Source organism: Oreochromis niloticus, linkage group LG7 (assembly GCF_001858045.2).
Source record: "Oreochromis niloticus isolate F11D_XX linkage group LG7, O_niloticus_UMD_NMBU, whole genome shotgun sequence".
Lineage (NCBI taxonomy): Eukaryota > Metazoa > Chordata > Actinopteri > Cichliformes > Cichlidae > Oreochromis > Oreochromis niloticus.
In genome coordinates, this window is record NC_031972.2 from 48,090,131 (window position 1) to 48,111,778 (window position 21,648).

At 38.6% G+C, this 21,648-nt stretch overlaps 1 protein-coding gene across 1 annotated transcript; it reads right to left on the reverse strand.

Moving 5' to 3' along the window:
* Nucleotides 1-23: 23 nt before the first annotated feature.
* On the reverse strand, nucleotides 24-20,549 carry LOC100708341 (caldesmon). The gene is made up of 18 exons (XM_025908458.1): nucleotides 20,381-20,549; nucleotides 20,041-20,144; nucleotides 16,896-17,021; nucleotides 16,034-16,361; nucleotides 15,871-15,912; nucleotides 15,294-15,782; nucleotides 14,898-14,951; nucleotides 14,504-14,539; nucleotides 14,347-14,414; nucleotides 13,966-14,212; nucleotides 13,710-13,835; nucleotides 12,550-12,593; nucleotides 12,371-12,449; nucleotides 10,910-11,041; nucleotides 10,669-10,833; nucleotides 8,921-8,992; nucleotides 7,364-7,395; nucleotides 24-2,014 (listed from the first exon to the last, which is right to left on the reverse strand). Exons 2-17 carry the CDS (start codon nucleotides 20,112-20,114, stop codon nucleotides 7,366-7,368), a joined length of 2,112 nt encoding a protein of 703 aa, XP_025764243.1. The 5' UTR covers nucleotides 20,115-20,144; nucleotides 20,381-20,549; the 3' UTR covers nucleotides 24-2,014; nucleotides 7,364-7,365.
* Nucleotides 20,550-21,648: the final 1,099 nt, after the last annotated feature.

Here is a 21,648-nt window from a genome sequence, read left to right on the forward strand (position 1 = left end):
TAAAAATAAAACAGAACCAGAACTTTTTTTTTCCTTCATTTTTTTATTGCTGAAGCCATACATACAATATTTGTAAACAACTCAAACAAGGCAATCAATAAAAAAAATGCTGAAAGTGTCACAATACATTTAGGCAGAACTCAACGTATGTGCACTGCTGACAGGAACACCGGGTTACATTCACTGTTAATTACAGGCTTTTTTTAAACAGAGTGCATGTTGTGATTGTCTTGCAGGTCTCTAATGTTTCTGCAACGCATAAAAAGCTGAAGTAAGTGGCATGTAAATGCGCAATAGATAAGCAAAGCAGCCAGACTATAACCTGTTTGTTGAATACAATAAGATTTGTTGTTACACTAGATACTTGCATACACAAGTATTCATAGACCATGAAAGTAACAAAGCTGGATGTTATTCGTGAAAATGTTTCCCGCTGCTATAGCAGTCCTAGGCAGGATGTGCCAATGATATTAACTTATGATCTGAGGTGTGGATCCTTGTGTATTTTTTAATTAAACTTTTTAATAAGAGCCACTTTATCAAGGCTTCTCGGCTTTGTAACTATTATCGTGCATCATCCATCCACTTTGCATCCACTTTGGAGTTATAAATTTGACTAAATGATGAGTGAATGAACTACGAGCCAGTTGCCTTTTGAAGTTAATCACGAGGTGAGTGGTCAGGTAGTCTACGTTTGCTCTGTGTGCTCTTCATACTACATCCGAAGAGTCACACTGATGCCATGCTCACAATAGGAATATAAATTACAATGTTCAGCTGGTAAAAATATTTATCACGTCTTGTGTTTTTAGTGAGTATGTTTGCATGACAAGGTATTTAAAAATGACTAACAGAACATGAATGCCTAATAGATTAATCCATCTAGTAGACCAGGGGTGGGGGAATCCAGGCCTCAAGGGCCGGTATCCTGAAGGTTTTAGATGTGTCCTTGACTCAACACAGCTGATTTAAGTGGCTAAATTACCTCCTAAACATGTCTTGAAGTTCTCCAGAGGCCTGTTAATGAACTAATCATTTGATTCAGGTGTGTCGACCCAGGGTGATATCTAAAACCTGCAGGACACCGGATATTTCTCTCTTGAGCTGAATCAGTCGGATAGTTTTGCCATCCTTTGCTAACATTAAAGTCATTCATTTAATGGTTTATTTATGTGTTTTTATGCACAACTTATTATTCTTAAAAAATATTACAAACTTTTATCAAAATTGTAAACATTAGCCAAAGAGATTTCTTTATTGCTTCACAACCACAGACTTGTTAATTACGTCTAACTGATCTATATTAAGTACATGCAAAGGCCTTATTAAATACGTCAGAAAGCCTTTATGATGGATGCCTTAGTAGAAACTAAAACCTACAAAACAAGTAAATTATATACAAGCTTTTCATCCAACATCCAGCTGTGGAGTACAGTATACTTTCTATGGAATCAAAACCATGACTTTCATCACAAAAAGCAGTGTGCATGTATCATTATAAAGCAAGAATACTAATTACTGGGTATAAGCTATATGACATAACGTCAAAGCCCAAATGCACCATATGAATTATAGACCTGCTAATGAGAGCTGGAAGCAAAATAACCGACTTGCAGAATGCTTGAATGAAAAATAGTGACAACAACAGCTAATGGACAGTTTTAGTTTACTACTGAGTATTAACCATGTAAAAACAGTTAGAAAGTGTAATATTCTTTTAAATTTCTTATAGCCACATATCAAGTCAAGCCATCATCTTTTCATTTTTGAAGAAACTCTCGAAGCATGGCTAAGTCAAAATAGGTGGCAGTGCAAAGGTACTGATACTGTAAAGCTAGAGCTGGAGGACTTTGACACAGGAATCCCATTATGTCATTCCCTTTTCCTTCATTGTGATGTGAACTTCATGCAAAATACGGGCGTGCTGAAGGGGAACAGGTGTGAATGTAGAGCAGCAGAGGTGTGAGTTTGAACAGGTGTAACTGGGATGTCAATGGTTAGGGTCTCACTCCTGCTATAAAAGAAACAGAAAGACATTAACGATCAGTTTCTCAATGTGTCAATTGCTGATAAAGTCACTGTTAGAGTAAGGTGAGACACCACAGGTGAATATGTGAATATATACAGAACAGATATCACCTTGATAAAATCCCACAATATTATTTACATTAAAAAAAATTAGCTTTTTCTTCTGCAAGTTTCTGAAATTTTATCGAAATAGATAACAATGTGCATATATACATAAATTAGTTAATAACCAATAACCAATAGATAAATCTGAACAATGAATAAATTCCAAATAATGTAAATTTTATTTTGTTGGTACAAAAATCTTCTTTAATGTTGGAAATCTACTTTTATCCCTTAATGAATCAAAATAAATATTTTAAAATAGAGAAAAGTAGAAAAATGCCATGTTTTTAAGGGATAAACTATTTTATATATATCAGCCTCTAAATGGTAAATAAAACAAACTTAAAAAAAAGAAAAAAACTTGAAAAAACTTTAGTAAAATCCTTGAGATTACAAAACTAAAAAATGCTTTGCTTGTTTCCAACACCATGCTTCATGCTTACACTGTACTGAAGTAATTTTGCACGAGTCATGGTCATAGTCCTTATTTTTTGTATACTCTGACTTAGTGGTGTGTTTTATAGAGCAACCTGAAGCCTGAGCTTTTGATAGTTTTTCACAAGTATTTCTACAATGCTGCGAAAAAGTATTTGCCCCTTTCAGATTTCTTCTTTTTTCTTTTATTTTCTTTTTTGCATATTGTCACACTTACATCTTCCAGTTCCCAAATCAAACAATTTTTTAAACATTTTTTGGAAAGCTGGGTTCACTTTAGCTTGCCACACTTAGGCCTGATTATTGCCAGATCTGTTAAATCAATCAAACAGAACCTGTCAACAACCTTCCACAAAATGAATAAGCCTAAAAGATCTTAAAGAAAAGAAAGAAACTTAAAAAATGATGAGAAACAAAGTCACTGACATCTATCAGTCTGGAAAGGCTTACAAAGCCATTTCTAAGGCTTTGGGACTCCAGTGAACCATGAGGAAGGCCTTTATCCACAAATGGAGAAACCTTGGAGCAGTGGTAAACCTTCCCAGGAGTGACCGGCCTATGAAAATTACTCTGAGAGTGCATCGACAAGTCATGCAGGAGGTCACAAAAGAACCCAGAACACTATCTAAAAAACAGAAGACTTTACTCGTTAGGTTAAGGTCATGATTCAACAATACAGAGTTCCAAGGAGAAAACCACTGCTGACCAAAAAGAACACAAAGGCTCACCTCACATTTGCCAAAATACATCTTGATGACATTTGGGAAAATATTCTGTGGACTGAATAGACAAAAGTTTAACTTTTTGGAAGGTTTGAGTCCTATTACATCTGGCATAAAACTAACACAGCATTTCATAAACAGATCATACCAGCGGATCATACTTCAGGACCTTGACGAACCATAAATTCTGCTCTCTAGCAGAAATCCTGAAGGAGAATGTCAGGCCATAAGTTGATGGCCTGAAGCTCAAGCTCACTCAAGTTATGCAATGATAAGAAACACACCACCAAGTCCACCTTTGAATTGCTCAAAAAAATTAAAAACAAACAAAATGAAGGTTTTGAAGTAGTCTGGACTTAAATCAGATTGAGATGCTTTGGCATTATCTTAAGCAGTCAGTTTCCATCCAGTGTGGCTGAATTAAAACGATTCTGCAAAGAAAAGTGAACCAAAATTCCTCCACAGCGATTGCCAGGTATCACAAACACTTAATTGCAGTTCCTGCTGCCAGTGGTCACACAACCAATCATTAGGTTTAGGGAGCAGTTACTGTTTCACACAGGTCTATGTTTGGTTAACTTTTTCCCTTAATAAATGAAATCTTCATTTAAAAGCCGCATTTTGTATTTATGCTTATTGTTAAAATTTATTTGAATATCTCAAACATGAAAGTGTACCAAATATGCAAAAAACTAAGAAATGAAGAAGGAGGAAATACTTGGCCATGTTTGATATGGGCATCAAACATTTTAACAGACAATTTAACAGACAATGCTTCCACAGATACAAGCTTTTCTTAGAGGGGAAAGCAGCTTAAAACTGATCAGTTCGGGCATATTTTCCTTCAAGTGTGTCAACTTTAAAACAGAAAGATCATCAGTCATTAGCCTCAGCATCATCAATCAATGCTTTCATGACCATTGTTCTCTGTAAGTACAATATAATGCATGTTCAGTGCCGCTGTTGTTGTTGTTCAGAGTTAGGACACTTTGCTTTGTGACTGAAAGCTCTAACTTGGTCATTTGCCCTTTACTTCATTGCTCAGCCATCTATTTCTGATGAAGAAGTTGGAAGGCTACAAGCAAGGAGTGCTATTTAGAGTTGAAGTTGACACTCGACAAACACTTTTCCACTCCTATTGTTCACACTTTGGCCCAAGCACTGATGCCTTCATGTCAGAAGAAACATGATATTTGAACACGAAGAAGCAAGGCAGCTTTATTATGCCAAAGTCAATATCTTTTTCATGATTTATGTTGTAAAGTCAAACGTTTTAACCTGTCCCATGTAGCTGTGGTAGCTCATCTTAGGTTTTTATCATTAGCACTGAGTGAATAAGCCTGGTGATCGAGCCCGATTTGCTTCTTAAATGGCTAGTAATCCTTTTCAGCAGTCAGTTGTAATGTGACAATCAAGCAGCTGCACTCTGGTATGTCTGACAGCTCTCCGACACTCAGCAAAGTTCCCCAAGTCCAGGTGGGACTTGGGGAACAGCCCACAGCAAAAACATGACAGTCATCCCAGGAGTCTGGAACTTTCTTTATACTGGGAAACAAGGTCGGGGTGAGGTTTTTTTTAAATATAGATCGCAGTGCCACAGAGCTGAGCCCGTGCCCAAAAATCTCCAGCAGCAGATTTGATTTACAGTGAGCAGCTACTCTGGTAGAAAGAGAAGTTGGTGGGTTGTAGTAGTTACGAGCTCCTGCTGGGCTATAAATCAGTCAAGGCTTATCCTACTTGTCCAGAACATGTTTTGAAGGGCAGACACACTTCATCTCAAGTTTGCTTCCCCCAGGACTGACCAACATAAAGCCCTGGTTTAACATGTACAATGTTCAGCTTTACAGTGTTATAAAAGTATTCACTTTACCCGAGTGAAAGTAGAGCTAACCCCAATGTAGAGACACTAAAAATATCTCCAGCAAAAGGACTAATTTGATATTTTAGGAAATGTGTGTTGTCATTTGCCCTTTACTTTATTCTAGGCTGTCTATTTCTGATAAAGGAAGTGGTGACCTATATAACACTTAAGTTTGTAAATACAAAGCTACAGCTATGTCTGTGAGGGAAGAAAGGAAGGAAGAAAGCTACAGCTATCAGTTGGTTTGGTTACCAAAGGGGTTCTGGTCATTGGACACTCCATGAACAGGAAGTCACTGGATAAAGACAAATAGTCTAGAATATAACCCACTTGAAATCACATGCAGATTTATTTTCTTTTAAAGTTTCTAATGACCTTTTAACTTTTACCTACTCGGTATTATTAGACCTCAGTGCTGCTTTTGACACAGTAGATCACAGGATTCTTATCTCTCGACTGGAACAATGTGCCGGAATTAAAGGGCTTGCTTTGGAATGGTTTAAATCCTACTTATCTAATCGTACTTTCTCTGTTAGATTCAGAGACACATTGTCTCCAAAAACGGCCCTTTTTCAAATTCAAATCCAATTCAAATTTTATTTGTCACATACACAGTCATACACAGTACGATATGCAGTGAAATGCTTAGACAACTGCTCGTGACCTAAAATAAAAGACTATGAATAGGATAGGAAATAAATATGAAAATTAAAATGAAGGGTAAATTTAACTAGGAAAGAATAAAGTAAAATATAAAAATTTAAGTTAAAAATAAAATAACTGCGGGGTCCCCCAGGGCTCTATCCTTGGTCCAGTCCTTTTTTCAATTTATATGATCCCGTTGGGATCTATTTTCAAAAAATATGGAATTTCGTTTCACTGTTACACAGATGATTCTCAGATTTACCTTCCACTAAAACGAAATCTCTGAATCCTCTGACGGGACTGTTTGATTGTCTAGAAGATGTCAAGGCATGGATGGCTCTAAATTTTTTAAATCTAAATGAACAGAAAACTGAGGTCATTTTCTTTGGTCCTTCTGACCATTATGACCTTGGCCCCTTAGAAAATTATAAAAAAACATTTGCAAGAAATTTAGGGGTGATTTTTGACAGCAATTTAACATTTGATAAACAGATAAATAATGTAGTCAAAATCAGTTTCTTTCATCTTCGCCTAATTACAAAAGTTAAGCCCTTTCTCTGTTTCAGAGATTGTGAGAAAGCGATCCATGCCTTCATCTCATCTCGCCTCGACTTCTGTTATAGTCTCTACTCTGGTGTCACCTCTTGATCAACTGGCCGACTGCAGCTAGTTCAAAACGCTGCAGCACGGCTCCTAACTGGCACACACAAGCGAGATCATATATCTCCTTTACTTGCATCACTACACTGGCTGCCAGTCAGCTTTCAAATTGACTTTAAGATCTTAACACTTGTTTTTAAGTCGTTGCATGGACTAGCCCCTACATATCTTGCTGATCTCCTAACCTCGTATTCTCCCCCAAGATCCTTGAGGTCTGCAGACCAAATGCTTTTGGTTATCCCTAGGTACAGATTAAAACACAGAGGAGACCGGGCATTTGCTGTGACTGCCCCCAAACTTTGGAATACATTGCCTTTGCATTTCAGATCCTCCCCAACACTGGATACTTTTAAAAGTCATCTAAAGACCCATTTTTATTCTCTGGCTTTTGATTCATCATGAGTTTGTTACAATTTTTCTTTTTTATGATTTTATTTTCTTTTTTATGATTTTATTCTCTTTTTTATGATTTTATTCTCTTCTAAAACACTGTTCTATTATTTTTATGTTTATTGCCTTGTCCATTTTATTGTACAGTACTTTGGTCAACACCTGTTGTTTTAAAAGTGCTATATAAATAAATATGAACTTTGAACTATTGTTTTTTAAATGATCGGTTGTTTGCCCTCATTTCCCATCTCTGTAAGCTAAGCTAACGAGTAGCTAGGTGTCGCTTCATATTAACTCTACCATAAGAGAGTCTATCTTTTTAGTATTTGTTAAACTTTTTCTCTGACATTAGACAAGGAAAAACTATTCTACTCTTTTAGTGGTATATTATAGTTATGCACGAGTGTTACTGTATATTAGGCTATTTATTTTTACTTGTGCAATGATAAATGTTCAGTATTGAGTAAGGGTACTTAGTTACATTTGACCACTGCATACAGTCACTTCAGAAGCTTACCATTAACGAGAAAATTTGCCTCCCACAGCCACCTGTGCGAGCAGAAGGAATAAAGGAAACAAAATAAATGAGGGAAGACAAATCCTCCACTGGTATTCAGGCAAATTATCATCTAAGTATTCACAGCGCTTCTTTTTTTCCATATTTTGTTCCAGTTTTATCAAATTCATTTTTCACCTCAAAGTTCTTCATAAAATGCTCCATAATGAAGGTGAAGGTGAAAAAAATTCTTGAAATTCTTTGAAATGTATTAAAAATGAAAAAGAAAAATGCAAAATAACATGTACATAAGGATTTACAGCCTTTGCTCAACAGTTTATTGAAGCACCTTTGGCAGCAGTTACAGTCTCAAGTCTTTTTCAATATGATTTTAGAAGCTTGGATCGTTGTCCTGTTGGAAAATGAACCTTTGCCCCAGTCCAGAGTGCTTTTGTGCAGCTTATCATCAAGTACATCTCTGTAAATTGTTGCATTCATCTTTTCTCTGACCCTGACTAGTCTCCCAGTTCCTGCTGCTGAAAAACATCCAAAAGCATGATGCTGCCACCACCATGTTTCACCATAGGAATGGCATTGGCCAGGCCATGAGCACTGTCTGGTTTCCTCCAGTCATGACTCTTGGCATTCAGGCCAAAGAGTTCGATCTTTGTTTCATCAAAACAGAGAATTTTGTTTCACACGGTGTGAGAGTCCTTCAGGTAAGCTTTGGCAAACTCCAGGTGGGCTGTCATATTCCTTTTGCTGAGGACTGGCTTCCATCTTGCCACTCATACAGGCCTGATTGCTGGAGTGCTGTAGAAATAGTTGTCCTTCTGGAAGGTTCTCCTGTCTTTGTCAGAATCACCATCGAGTTCTTGGTCACGTCGCTGACTCAGGTCATTCTACCCTAATTGCTCAGATTGGCCGGGCAGCCAACTCTAGTAAGAGTCCAAAGTTCTTCCATTTACAGGTGATGGAGGCCACTGTGCTCCCTGGGAGCTTCAGTACTGCAGAAATCTTTCTGTACTTTTCCCCAGATATTTGCCTCAATGCCTTAGACTTCATGGCTTGGTTTGTGCACTGTCCAGTATGGGACCTTACATAGACAAGTGTGTGCCTTTCCAAATCATGTCATTCAATCAACTGAATCTACCACAGGTGAACTCTAGTTAAGTTGTAGAAAGATGTGACAGATGCTCAGGATGCATCTGAGCTCAATTTGGAGTATTTTTATTTTTTTATTTATTATATTTTTTAATAAATTTGCAAGAATTTCAAGCAACCTTTTTTCACTTCATCATTATGGTGTATCGCGTGTAGAACTTTGAGGTGAAACACAAATAAGGCTATAACGTGAAAAAATGTGGAACGAGTGAATTACTGGAGCAGCCATGTATCTTATGTTTTTACTTAAGATTCCAAATCAGTAACATCAGCCTGGAGTCACATATTCACAAATGACCACTTTCACTCATGTATTAGAAAGACTAAATAAAGAATAACAACTATTACCACATCATTGTAAATCCTTTAAAACACTAACATTGCCCCTTCAAAGAATAGTGTCTGTGTCTTTACCTTTCCAGGCGTAGAGCCCTTCTTTGCTTCCCACATGCCACGCTTGTTACCCACGTCAGCTGGTTTCACATCCTGTCACAAACAAAATGCACAAAAAGACTGTTAGCCCTGTGAAGTGTCAGAAGACATATTTAGACCAGCTACTTAAGCAAAAAGTATAGAAAAGAAGAAGCTTTTATCCAAAATATTTCTCAGCAGAAAGCACAGAGGTCCTATGAGGAAATTGTCTCAAATGTTCTCCTCAACCTACTTTCAATGAAATCAGATAATTGAAAGCGTGACCATTTTTATGGTGAGGAATGAGAAAAAGTAGCAATAACTTTGACTGTCTGTAAAACATTGGACAGCTTTCCTTATCGGTCCTCAAATAGATTCGAAGGGCTTTATAGAATTGCTCTAATCCTGAGAAAACAGTTATTGTTTAGTAAAGGGTTTAAGTGACATGTTTAAGCAGAGGAGGACTAAAAACTAACATCACATGAAGTATGAAGTCATCAATGTCCAGGGAGTAAATGTACCAAATGATTTCCCTTCAATGGATGCAAATACAGTTCCCAAATATATTTATTAGGCTTCTGATTATTACTGGTGATATTGGTGAAGTATATGCAAAACCTTTACCAGTTTGAAGAGCAGACAAAAAGCAGCAGGAAAAGCTTGAGTGAGGATAGCTGAAGGAAAGAGCCCAATTAAAGAGGACAGAAAGGCTGAAAAATATCACTAGCACAGTGAAGACACAGTAAAGATTTGATGCAAAGATCCACACATGCATCAGACTGCGGTACAGCTTCAACCCATCAGGGGGAAGTGTTACTGCAAGAGTAACAACAAGGGTACAGCACTTCTCTGGCCAAGATATTTGATACCAAAGTTATCTCGCTCATAAATTTTGCTTAAGAACAATGTCACATGTCATCTACCAACCTTACTGCACATGAATGTGTCTCCAGACAGCCCGTTTTTACTAGCAGCTGGTGTCTGACTTTAAGAAGAGGACACAGTGCTCACTGACTACCTTACTACACATTTATTTATGCTATATGACCATAAAGAGAACAAATTAAATCATCAAGTTTCCATCTACTTGTTGCGACATGTAATAATATATGTGATAGCTATGAATAGATATGACCCTTTCCCCCTTTTCCAAAGGACACTCAAAGTATGGACTCATCAGTAGGACTAAAACATGCATTTCAGGGAGAGTTAAATGCAAACAGAAAAAAATGAGATTTCTGTTTGAAATAACTGCAGTTTTCTGGAATATAGGATTTAAATACAAAATAAATGATGTTAAAAGGAATGCAGAACGGGTTGTGAAAGAAGGCATTCAGGCATTAAACCACCTGACAATCAACTAGTTAGTGCCAGGTGTTTCACGGCTCTTCTGTTGTCTGCAATAGATAAATACTTTTTTTTGCTTCTGTACAAAGATTTCCCATGGGCTTCTGTTCAAATAAATTAATTGAAGCTTTCCCCATCATGTGTACAAGAACTCAAAGAAAGCCATGACAGCATATGCTGTTCAGTAAACTCTCCATGTGGTGTTGCTAGACTTAAGACAGCAGCACCGTCCAGCCCTGGAGTGCAGACCCAAAGGCTGCAGCCAACAAAGGACAGGCATGTTGATGTGCAAATGAGCACATCAGCATGTGCAGAATATCAAGGGATTACTCTGCTGAAGACTGGCGTCTGATTTACAATAGTGTGTGGGTGTGTGATCACGGCAAGGATTTATCAGGTCTTACTGCGGGCTTTGCTGCTGCTGCTGGTGCTGGCTTTGCTGCTGCTGGTGCCGCTGGTGCCGGTGCTGCTGCTGCAGGTGCTGGCGCTACTGTTTTCTCGCCTTCTGCCGGCTTTCCCGTCCAACTGTTGACACGTCCGGTCACACTTCCTTTGATACCGGCCACATCCTGGTGAAGAAACACTTTAAATATGCAATCACACACTAAACCACACTAAGCCTCTTCCTCTCTCATTCTCCGTTACCTTGTTTGCAGGAGAGGGAGTTTCAGAGGTGCTGCCCACATTGCCTTTCTCCCACATACTTTTGATGCTGCGTGTGCCTCCCGTCGGAATATCTGCCACTGGAGACTTGGGAGATTTTACATCTTTGTTTCCCTGTAAAAAAGAGACGATGTATTTAGTTACATTTACATGGGCAAACACAGGAGCACGCTGACTAAAGCTCAGGGGGGCAAATAGCAACGTAGATTTAAATTTACCCAAGAACATTAATGTACTTAAGCAGAATTTTAAGACACCTGTGCTTTATTTCAATTTATCAGTTTTATTCCATAATTTACTGAGATAAAAAGCCTCAAAATAATGATCAGCACTTTTCAGAGCTCTGACATTAGGTCTGTGTTGCAATACAAATATAACTAACTGTAACTTTTAATTATTTAGTAACAAGTGCAGAAAATACAGCTTAAAAAAAAAAAAATGTAATCTACACATATTTAATTCTAAATATACACACTTCATGTGTGTATATTTAGAATTCACAGGCTAACATTGAACATTTTATCTGCTACATTTATTCAGATAAGTTTTTAAATCTTATCTAAATTTAAATCTTGATGGCTCCTCGGTCTTAACAAATATTTACTGTCCAGCTTTTTTTTCCATTACCATTTTAGTCAGACTCACATTAGTTAAAAAAATTACTATTTCCATCTACAACCTATATTTGGAAGTATTGCTCTGTTCCGGGACCTACCCACCCATCTATGTGCATACATGGAAGTGTGGGTAAGAAAGGCCTGGGACAGGGAGACCACCAGCAAAGATATCCCAAAGGGTATGAAGCAAAGGAGGAAAAAATTACAACAGACAAACGCTAATTAATTCAGACACTTGAAAAGGATGAGCTGGGCTGAAGGTGGGTTGCAAAGCACAAGTAAGCAGGATAAGCAGCTTAAATAGTGGCTGGAATGAGAGTTGACAATAGAACTATTTCCAGGTAGGCATTTTGATTTGAAATAGTAAATAAACAGGCATCGCTAATTAAATATGTGTAGATTCTATTGTATTTAGGTGGAGAGTCTTAATTGGTGTGATTAATAATACCTGTGTTTACCTTCTATTTCATATGAAATAGGTCTACTGGATGTGCTGAATGTGAGTCATTATGAACCGTGGGTTGAGCTTGACTTTGTCATCTGCCTGAACTAACACTACACTTCACTTCTCAGCCTGGTTTGACCCATTAATAGAGATGAGTCGATGACACTTAACCATACAAGACTTGGTCCATTTAAACCATTTACACCAGAAAAATGTATTTCTTGTGTAGCTGATGCATCATACTCTGACTTCAAATGGACCATTTTAAGATTGTTGCATTGGTTGCAACTTAAAAGAATATATGATCAAATAAAACATGACTATTACTGCTACCTTTATTAAGGATGGTGATTAATATTTAACATACAGATCAGCTCTCACCTGGATGGCAGAAGTGTATTGTTCCATTCTGTTGCCAATCTTGGAGACAATAGGAGTGTGTGACACTCTGGCTGTGGTGCTGCATGTATGAACCAGGCACTGGGCATTAGTAAAAGCCACCAACCACTTATTTATTTTTTTCTCTTGTACTGGAAAAAAAAAATCTTTTTGTGGCTTACCTTTTCTGGGCTGATTTACTGAGGAATTCTGCCTTCTCCCCAATCTGCACAAAACAATGTGGATTTTTACACTAAGTAGTGTTTCAAAGCCAGAAATCACATTCTGCAGATCAATTCAATTCAATTTATATAGCGCCAAATCAGAAGAACAGTCACCTCAAAGTGCTTTATATTGTAAGGTAAAAACCTACAATCATACAGAGAAAACCCCAATACTGAAAGGTGATCAAGCACTTGGCGACAGTGGGAAGGAAAAACTCCCTTTAAAAAGGAAGGAATCCTCCAGAAGAACCAGGCTCAGGGAGGGGCAGTCATCTGCCATGACCAGTCAGTGCTGTGGGGTGGGGGACACAACAAAAGACACACTCTACAAAAAAAGCTATGGCAGCGTTGCACCACAAGGTGTCATTTAAAAAAAAAATCAATAGCATGCAGCTAATATCAGCGGAATTAAAAACAGAACTTGATAAGGGAATGCCAAATGAACAAAAACAGTAGTCAGGAAAAAATGTTTGACCATAAAGGGAGAAGAACAATATCTGTGCTCCACTTCGCACAAAACATGGAAACAGGGGGAAACAGCTTGGCTGGCTCTGTCATCAAGTAACAAAATGAACCAGGCAGCGCTCCAAATCATCACACAGTATGTGACCGTACAAAACCTAGATTTGAAAATGAAACAGTGTGCTATTTGCTTAGTACACGTCCTTGAGTCACTGGTTGCCTTCCAACCTCATGGTGACAAAAACACTCAAGGAATTTCTTTCAATTACATAAAAGTTTATAAAAAACAGATAAATTATTTATACAGGACAGCTATATTTTACAGCCTGTACTATTACAGTGTCACTATTTTAAAAAGTTTATTCACACAAGTTATAATAAAAGCATTTTTCTCTATTCAGCTGGGTTTTCAGATATCTGGTTATGATTTCAAAGTTTATTATTATTATAGTGCTCAAAGCATTTACAAAGCATTTATTTAAATTACTCTAAAAAGATACACAGACACTTTTTGTTTCTACTGTGGATAAGTGGCCATATGTTTAGGTGGCTTTGCAGGATCTGGGCAAATACAACCTAGACTGTGTGGGTAAACTCAACTCAGTGAACCTTGTGTGACAACTCTAAGCCGTACGAACCAATTCTCAGACACTCACCTTAGAGGAGCCTTTGGGACTGATAGTAAAGGTGGGTTTTGTAGACCCCTCCTCCATCTGTTTCTTCTTCTCTGCAGCCTCCGCCCTCCTTTTCTCTATTTCCTCCTTCATCCTCTTTCTCTCCTCCTGTTACAAAAGCCCCATTTTGCTGTCACATTTCTGCAGCCACACATGTGATAAATAGCACATATCCAAACCCATGCGCGGTGTTAAATTGGTATAGTTAACCCCTGAATGTCAAATAACACATCCTCACCTGCTCTTTGGCTTTCTTTTCCTCTAGCGCCTGTTTCCTTTGCCTCTCCTCTTCCTCCAGGATCTTCTTCCTCTCCTCTCTCTTCCTCTTCAGCTCCTCCAGTTCTGCCTCGGCACCCTGCTGCTTCTGCTTCATCTTCTCAAACTCCTCACTTTCTGCATTGTTTCGTCGGCGCTTCAGCTCCTGCAGTTTTCGCTCAGCCTCCTGTCGCTCCAGGTCTTCTGCTTTAGTGGAGGGCGGATTGTCCCTGCTCGCAAACACGCACAGTTTATTTAATTCACATGTTAAAACATGCAGATTAGACTTAACAGTGATCAAAATCATTGAGTGTCTAAAAGCAGTGGTCCCATTACATTGTGGAGGCAGTTTGCCAAGATTTACCTTGATGTCTTTTCCGTTTTCTTTAATTTACTTTCAATGACAGCTCCATTCTGTTTGGTTGGCTCAATCTTTCAAAAAAAGACGGGAAAAGAAACGTTTTTCTTCCATAAAAGAAAAAGAAACACATATTGAATATTGACAACTAGTATATTTTTACCTTGTCCTTAAACCCAAATCTCTTCGGCTTCTCCTCCTTCACACGAAGATGTGAAAATAAGAGAGAAAGAAAAGATCAGCAAACATCCAGTGTTACACACACACACACACACACACACACACACACACACACACACACACACACAAGAGAAAGGCCATCAAACAATAGTGGCGTACTGGTAGTGAATGCAAAGCAGATGTAAGCTAAAGATCTATGACACTGCAGCATCCTTGATATCACCACCTCCAGAACACTGTGACTGCACTGTGATCTGTGACCAAACCACAAAACCACATCACACAGCAAAGCAAGAACAAACCCACATAAATAAAGAGTGTTTTTTACTTTGCAAATAGTTACATTAACACAAAAGTCCCACAAATCCCATCAATACCTCCTCTTTCTTCTTCTTCTCTTCCATCTCTCTCTTTTTGCGCTTATCCTCTTCCTCTTTTTTCTTCTTCTCTTCGGCCTCCTTTTTCCTTTTTTCCTCCTCTACTTTCTTCTTCTCTTCCACTTCCCTTTTTCGTCTCTCCTCCTCTTCTTTCTTCCTTTGTTTCTCCTCTTCCTCCTTTTTCTTCTTCTCTTCCATTTCCTTCTTTCGTTTTTCCTCTTCTGCTTTCTTTTTCTTTTCTTCCATTTCCCTTTTCAGTTTTTCCTCTTCCTCTTTCTTCTTCTTTTCCTCCAGCTCCTTTTTTTGCCTTTCCTCTTCCTCTTTCTTCTTCTTTTCCTCCAGCTCCTTTTTTTGCCTTTCCTCTTCCTCTTTCTTCTCCTTTTCCTCCAGCTCCTTTCTTTGTCTTTCCTCTTCCTCCTTTCTCAGTCTCTCTTCCACCTCTGTTTTCTGCTTCTCTTCCTCTTCTTTCTTTTGTCTCTCTTCCAGCTCTCTTTTCTGTCTTTCCTCCTCTTCTTTATTCATTTGTTCCTCCATCTCTTGTTTTTGTTTTTCCTCTTCCTCTTGTTTAAGCCTCTCCTCAGTTTCCTCCTGTTGTTTTTCCTCTTCTTCCATTTTTCTCCTTTCCTCCTCCTCCCTTAGTGTCTTTTCTTCCTCCTCCTTCTTGAGTTTTTCCTCCATTTCCCTTTTTTGTCTCTCTTCCTCTTCTATCCTCTGCTTTTCTTCCATTTCTTTTTGATGCCTTTCTTCTTCTTCTTCTTGCCTCTTCTTTTCTTCTTTGTCTTCATTGTCAACACCAGGCGCAGGCTCATTTTCAGCATCTTTCTTTTCTAAACTTGGCTCCTCAGTGTCCACCTCTGTTGCTGCAGCCTTCTCCTCAGTCTCTTCCTACAAAAACAAATTAAATTTACTTCCCGTCAGTTTTATGGAGTTGGATTAACGAGTCTAAAAGAGGTAAAAAGACATAAAACTCTACCTCATTTCCTGTTGTTTGTGTTCTTGATTCTTCAACAGATTCCTGACAATCACACCAAAAATAAATCAATTGATCAATAAAAAAATCACAATATAAAAACTTTTTTCCCCAGTAAATACATTATAATTTATAAAACAAACAAAAAAGCTGAAACACATCTGACCTTCTCATCCTCCTTTGTGTCTTCTTCCTCTTTCCTCCAAGAGTTAGTATCAGTACTTGTCACCTCCTCCTGGGCAGATTCCTCCTCCTTCTTCTCCTCCTCCTCCTCTGTATTTTGTTGCCTGCTGCTACTGATGGAAGTCTGCTCTTCCAGTGTGACGTCTGTGCCATTGGTGGTGCCAATTGTGGGATCGAGCTCCTTCTGTCTCTCCATGGCCTCCTTCATTCTCTTTTGCCTGCGTTCCTCCCTTCTGGCGAGGCGCTCCAGCAAAGCTTGGTCATCATCTGCCCCTTCGTTTCCGGCCGTGGAGGACTCTGTCTCTGTCACGCTGAAAAATTAAAGAACAAAAACAAAACACCAAAGATTAAATTCAATCAAAGTCGAACCTCAAAATCTTGGCTGCTATCAAATGTTTTGGTCTGATCAAGTGTGATGAACCCACAAGTCTTTCTGAGTGGAATTTTCTCCTGTGGCTAACCAGCGAAAACATCAATCCAAGAACCTCACAACCGCTGGAGCTTTCCAAATATGAAGGCTGGAGGGCTTTATCAATACCAAACATTTAAATAGGCTGTAGAGCTGCTGCGTTTTTCTTTCTCTCTCTCTCTCTCTCAGTGACGCTTACGTAGGAACAAAAAAGCATTTTAATAAAATTAAATGAAAAAACACTATTTTTTGTTTTGTGACACAGTTAATTTGTGCAATAGGCCAAGGTAATAAAATGTGCTGCTTTTATACACAACAATTCAACTTGTGTGTAAATTAATTTTTCATACGTCAAAAAAAAGTTTTTTCATTAAGAAAATCCCTGATGGGAAGTTTCTTATTTAACCTCATTCTAGATGATGTCTACACATCTTACCTGTTAGTATCGATCACCTCAGTCGTACCAGATTCCTCTGAGTCTTTCATCTTCTTTCTCTCCTCCCTTGCGCGCCTCCTTCGCTCCCGAGCCTCTTCCTCATCATCATCATTGGTGTTACCTACCCTGAGAGAGCACATGTACAGAATTACAGTGTTTGTTAAAATGCATTTTAGTTTTTGGGGTTAAACCTTGAAAACACGTGAAAACATGAAAACAAGCTACTTTGGCTTAATGGCAACTTTTCTGCAATAATATCACTGTCTAGTGATAATGGCCAAAACACCCAATGAATCCAAGGTCCACTACTGATGATCTGTCTTTAAAAATTATACTCTAGATCAAATTTCTAATCCCTAAACCTAACCAAGGAAGTTAAAAGAAACAGAAAATAAAATTGGTATAATTTGTGATAAAAGGCCGAAACACCCTGTGAAGTTAAGCCACAACTGACGATGTGTCCCACTGGTAAAGCTTTCGGGCTGCCTTTCTTCATAATAGCCATCCCTCAAGACTTTCTTCATTTGAAGCAATGCATTATCAGAGATTGTAACATCTAGTCCTTTACTGAATCTGTAAATGCCATGGTTTGAGTTTGTGATATAGTTTCGGCCCATGTTTTTTTTTTTTTTGCCTATCACTTTGCCCGTGTATGCCTGTTAGTTTAACTTCCTGTCTTTGTCTTTTTCCCTCCTGTCCTGGCACTGCCAGTCTAAATTGTCGGTTCTGCATTTTCCTTCCACCCCTTTAAGCATCTCATACCTTGATCCATGGATTCTGCCCATTTACTACACGTTTGCCTACGTGAGAACGCTGGATCCTTCCCAATGGTACTTTCTTCCTCTAGTATTTGTATTAGTATTAAAAGCTGACTGTAAATTCACTTTAAGGCTGTATAAAGGAACAGATTAAAACAAATTATGGACCTAACTGTAAATGCTTTGAGCTCCATGGACCTCGTGGTTGTGCCTACTTTACTTGTGACACACTATGACATGTTATGTAAGGCTTTAGTGTAGAGTGGAGTTTCCCAAACACATTTTATTTAATATTTTTAAGAAACCTAAAGTGAAAGAACAAGTGTGTTTCCTGATAAAAATTTAAAAAAAAACTTCACATAAATCAAAAACACAATTTCCACCAAAAGAAATATGTGATCTGTCACATTTTTATGTTGACCACGTGAGAAGCTAAAGCCATACCATCTAAAGCTGATTTCAAAAGACATGATGAAGATTTGAGATACCACAACTGAGAGGAAAATAGTCTATAAGAAATAATTATAAACACACATGCTACACATGCAAACATCACATCCAAGAAGATGAGTGTACTTCAAAAGACTGGCTCACTTGGGACTTAATACTACAATGTGTAATATATGAAAAAGGGAGAAAAAGCAACAGAATAGGGATGCAGAACAATGCCTTTCCTCTCCATCAACCCCATATCTCCTGTCAGTGACTTTCATCCAGCTTTGAATGCTTCCAAAGTTAATTTTTCAGCATGCCTGGGAGTATCTTTTTAAGTATTACCAGGCTTTATGAGGCAGAGAGGGAGCTTGAAATGCTCCATTGATAGCACACTGGTATTATTTCCCTCTGCTCTTCCTGAATCTGCGAGACAATCTTTTACAGATGTTGCGAGAGGTGGAAGGCAACCACAAGAATCCTTTCTGTCTTTAAAACAGCAACAAAGACCCAAATGAGGCGGAAATCCAATAAATCCACAGGCAAAAGGTTTCTCCAAATGGCACGGATCACCCAGAGAAATCAGTGAGGAAGCAGTCCAATTAGAGAGAACCCCACCCAAAGCTTGAAGATTCCTGACTGAGTGCTGTCAAAATGTCACAGTTACATTTCCAGACAACCAGCCCGGGGGACACGAAACATAATAAATGAAGGGAAATATGATGGGAGCTACTTGGCTAACAGAGGTGCTGAGTGAAATGAAGGGAAGAGACTAAAAAGCTCCGCTCAAGCAGTGTAAGTCTGAAGCCCTCGGAGCAGGCTATTATGCACTGGAATAAAAATGACAGTCAAAACATTCCAGTGTCGGCAGCGTTTGGAGAGGAACTGGAAGGCATAAAAGGAAGGGCAGGCTAGTTTGGCATGGCCGGCTGTGAGAAAATTGCAAGGAATGCTCTTCGTTGCTTGGGCACTGATGGCACATCTGATATGACAGCAGCCCACTGGAAAAAACACAACATGCTGGGCTATGTTTGGACATCTTGATTATATGATCACATAAAGGATTAAAGTGATCATAATCTGTTCAAATCCATTCAGAGAGTAAAATGCAGTGACCGCAGTGTTTGATCATCAGTTTAATTAGCTCTGTGATTAAACACTTCTGACATCTTTAAGTGTCAGCAGCTCTCACTTTGTTTCTACTCCACCTGAGGTCACAGCAAGTACAAACCTTCTACTTTACACCACTGGGGTGGATATCAGCACCATCTTTTAAACACTATTGTTTAATTTACTGAGCACATGAAAGAGACTGAATGAAACAACAGAGAATGAAAGGTAAACCCAAACAGCAGCACAGACGACGGTCCCCTTAATGAGCTCAGGATAGTGTGGAGATCATTGGGCCACTTCTGCTCCGTGTGGAGACAAAAAACTCCACCATGCATTCTTCCATACATCAAACAACATATAGTATGCATATATAGAAAGGCCCGCTCACTGAGCATGTGTCCATGAGACGAACCAATCATCGGAGGGCACAGAAGAAAGATCAGAAGAGGAACATCTTGTTTAATGTTTTCAGAATGGTTCATTGCACCCAAGGGTTTAAAGGTGTCACCACAGATGGGACTGGGAAACAGCTGCTGTTTAAAAACTAAAAAAAAGTGTGTGTGTGTGTGTTTCGGGGTGGGGTGGGGGGGTGACTAGGCCCAGCTAATCAAATATAAAATCTATCCGGTTTGTTTTGTCAGCCGACACAAATGCTTTACATGCTAACAAAGCTAATGAGGCTTTAATTTAAGATGGTGTGGTGTAGGATGTTCTGATATTCACAGTGCATTCACCCTTTTTTTGTGAGTTTCACTTCTAATTTTAAGTCTGCATGCTCAGGACTGTGTCTTTTATGTGTGTGTGCATGTGTTGTTTTGCACAGGTTTTACAGGATTACTCACTTTTCGGCTTCAAGGCGCATCTGCTCTCTCCTCTGCCTCCTCAGCTCCATGCGGCGGTCAAAGTCGTCATCCATGGTGGCCAAAAGGTTCTCCTCGCTTTCTCACTAGAAGACATAAATATAATGTCAGCATGAGTATCCTAAGTTAAATGAAATGGACATTTATTTTTTAATGCACATGCAAAAAAAAAGCCATTTCATCACTGTGGTAATTTTGCAGCTTGTAGGGTCCAGATTTACAGACACACATTGCAATATAACAAAGGGCCCACCCAAGGCAGCTGTTTTTTTAACATATGAAAAAATCAATAAAAACTTCTGTGCCTGCTGGTTTACAATACCTTAGCAATAGCGAAAGTTTAGTCCATGGACAACAGAGACTCCTCTCCTGTCATATATCAGCTCCCAGTCTGGTTTATATCTCAGTCCTTCTGCAGCGCAAAAAGAATTCCTGCTTGTCTTTGCAGTGACTACAACTACCAGAAAAGGCAAAGCCTGCCTCTCTGCTCTCCTCTTTTTCTTTCTCAGCCTCCCTCCTCCTCAGCCAGACTCCTGCTCACTCCCTCTGACTCTCACTTTTCCCTCACTGATCTCTGAATTTGGACTTAAACTTTGTCTTATTCTGCTTACTGTACCTTGTCTGCTTTATCTAGCTTATGTCAGATGTGTCGGTTGGTTTCTACAGAATTATTCTGTGCTTCTAAAACACTATTCACTGCACAACCCTTACTGCTCACAGGACAGCTTTGCAGTGCGCAGTGCTTTATATTTCAGCAATTAGCCTGGCATGACTTTGATTTTCAGTTGCCAAAGAAAAGAAATGCCCATTAGCCTTTTAATCACTTTTTTCCAACTAATAATTACTATAATGAATAATATTTGTAATTATTGGCTCTCTACTGGACACCATACATTTGAGAAGAGTGCAATTTTTTTCTCTCTCATTAAATTATTCAAACGTGTTTGAGTCCTCGTGTTTCTCTATGCTGTTATTGTAGTTTCATTGCAAAACAGATAAAGAAATCCAGTGGGAAACGCAATCTACAAACAGGTTTCTTTGAACTACAGAGGCTGGGCATTCCTGTGCATTTAAAACGTAATTAGAGTTTCCAGCATCACAGATAAAATCATAGTTCTTGTAAAAGGTTGCCAAAGCCTATAATCTACAATCAACTGTTCAGCTAGATCAATCAACTAAAAACCAAAACCCCCATTTTAGTAATAATAAAGCTGTAATCTGGCCTGCAGGGTTTCCCAAAGCTCACTAACGTCATACAGCCTGTGCCCAGTAACTAACTGCTAGTGTTTCTGGCTTAAAGAAAAGAATTGAGGGTTCATTTAAATGCACAGACTTAGATAAAATGGCTTCTTAGGCTGACACAAAATCCTTCATTTATAGCACTTTAACAGCTTGCCACCTTATATTAATATCTGGAACACTAACTCCAAACAGCTGCCAATAAATCAAAATTCACCTTTTTTTCTCCCCATATAATTCTAACAAACTCATTCAGCATAACTTAAAATCATTACTTGATAATGTACACATTGTCTTCATAATTATTGTATAGGCTTTCAGCATGGACACAAAAACAACTGTATAAGCCGC

What these genes read in the sequence shown, in the direction of transcription:
- LOC100708341 (XM_025908458.1), bottom strand. Translation starts at nt 20,114, where the DNA reads ATGGATGACGACTTTGACCGCCGCATGGAGCTGAGGAGGCAGAGGAGA. An exon ending in CACAAACAACAGGAAATGAG is followed by an intron (nt 15,783 to 15,870) that starts GTAGAGTTTTAT and finishes TTGTTTTTGTAG; the next exon opens with GAAGAGACTGAGGAGAAGGC. An exon ending in AGTAAATCAGCCCAGAAAAG is followed by an intron (nt 12,450 to 12,549) that starts GTAAGCCACAAA and finishes TCATACATGCAG; the next exon opens with CACCACAGCCAGAGTGTCAC.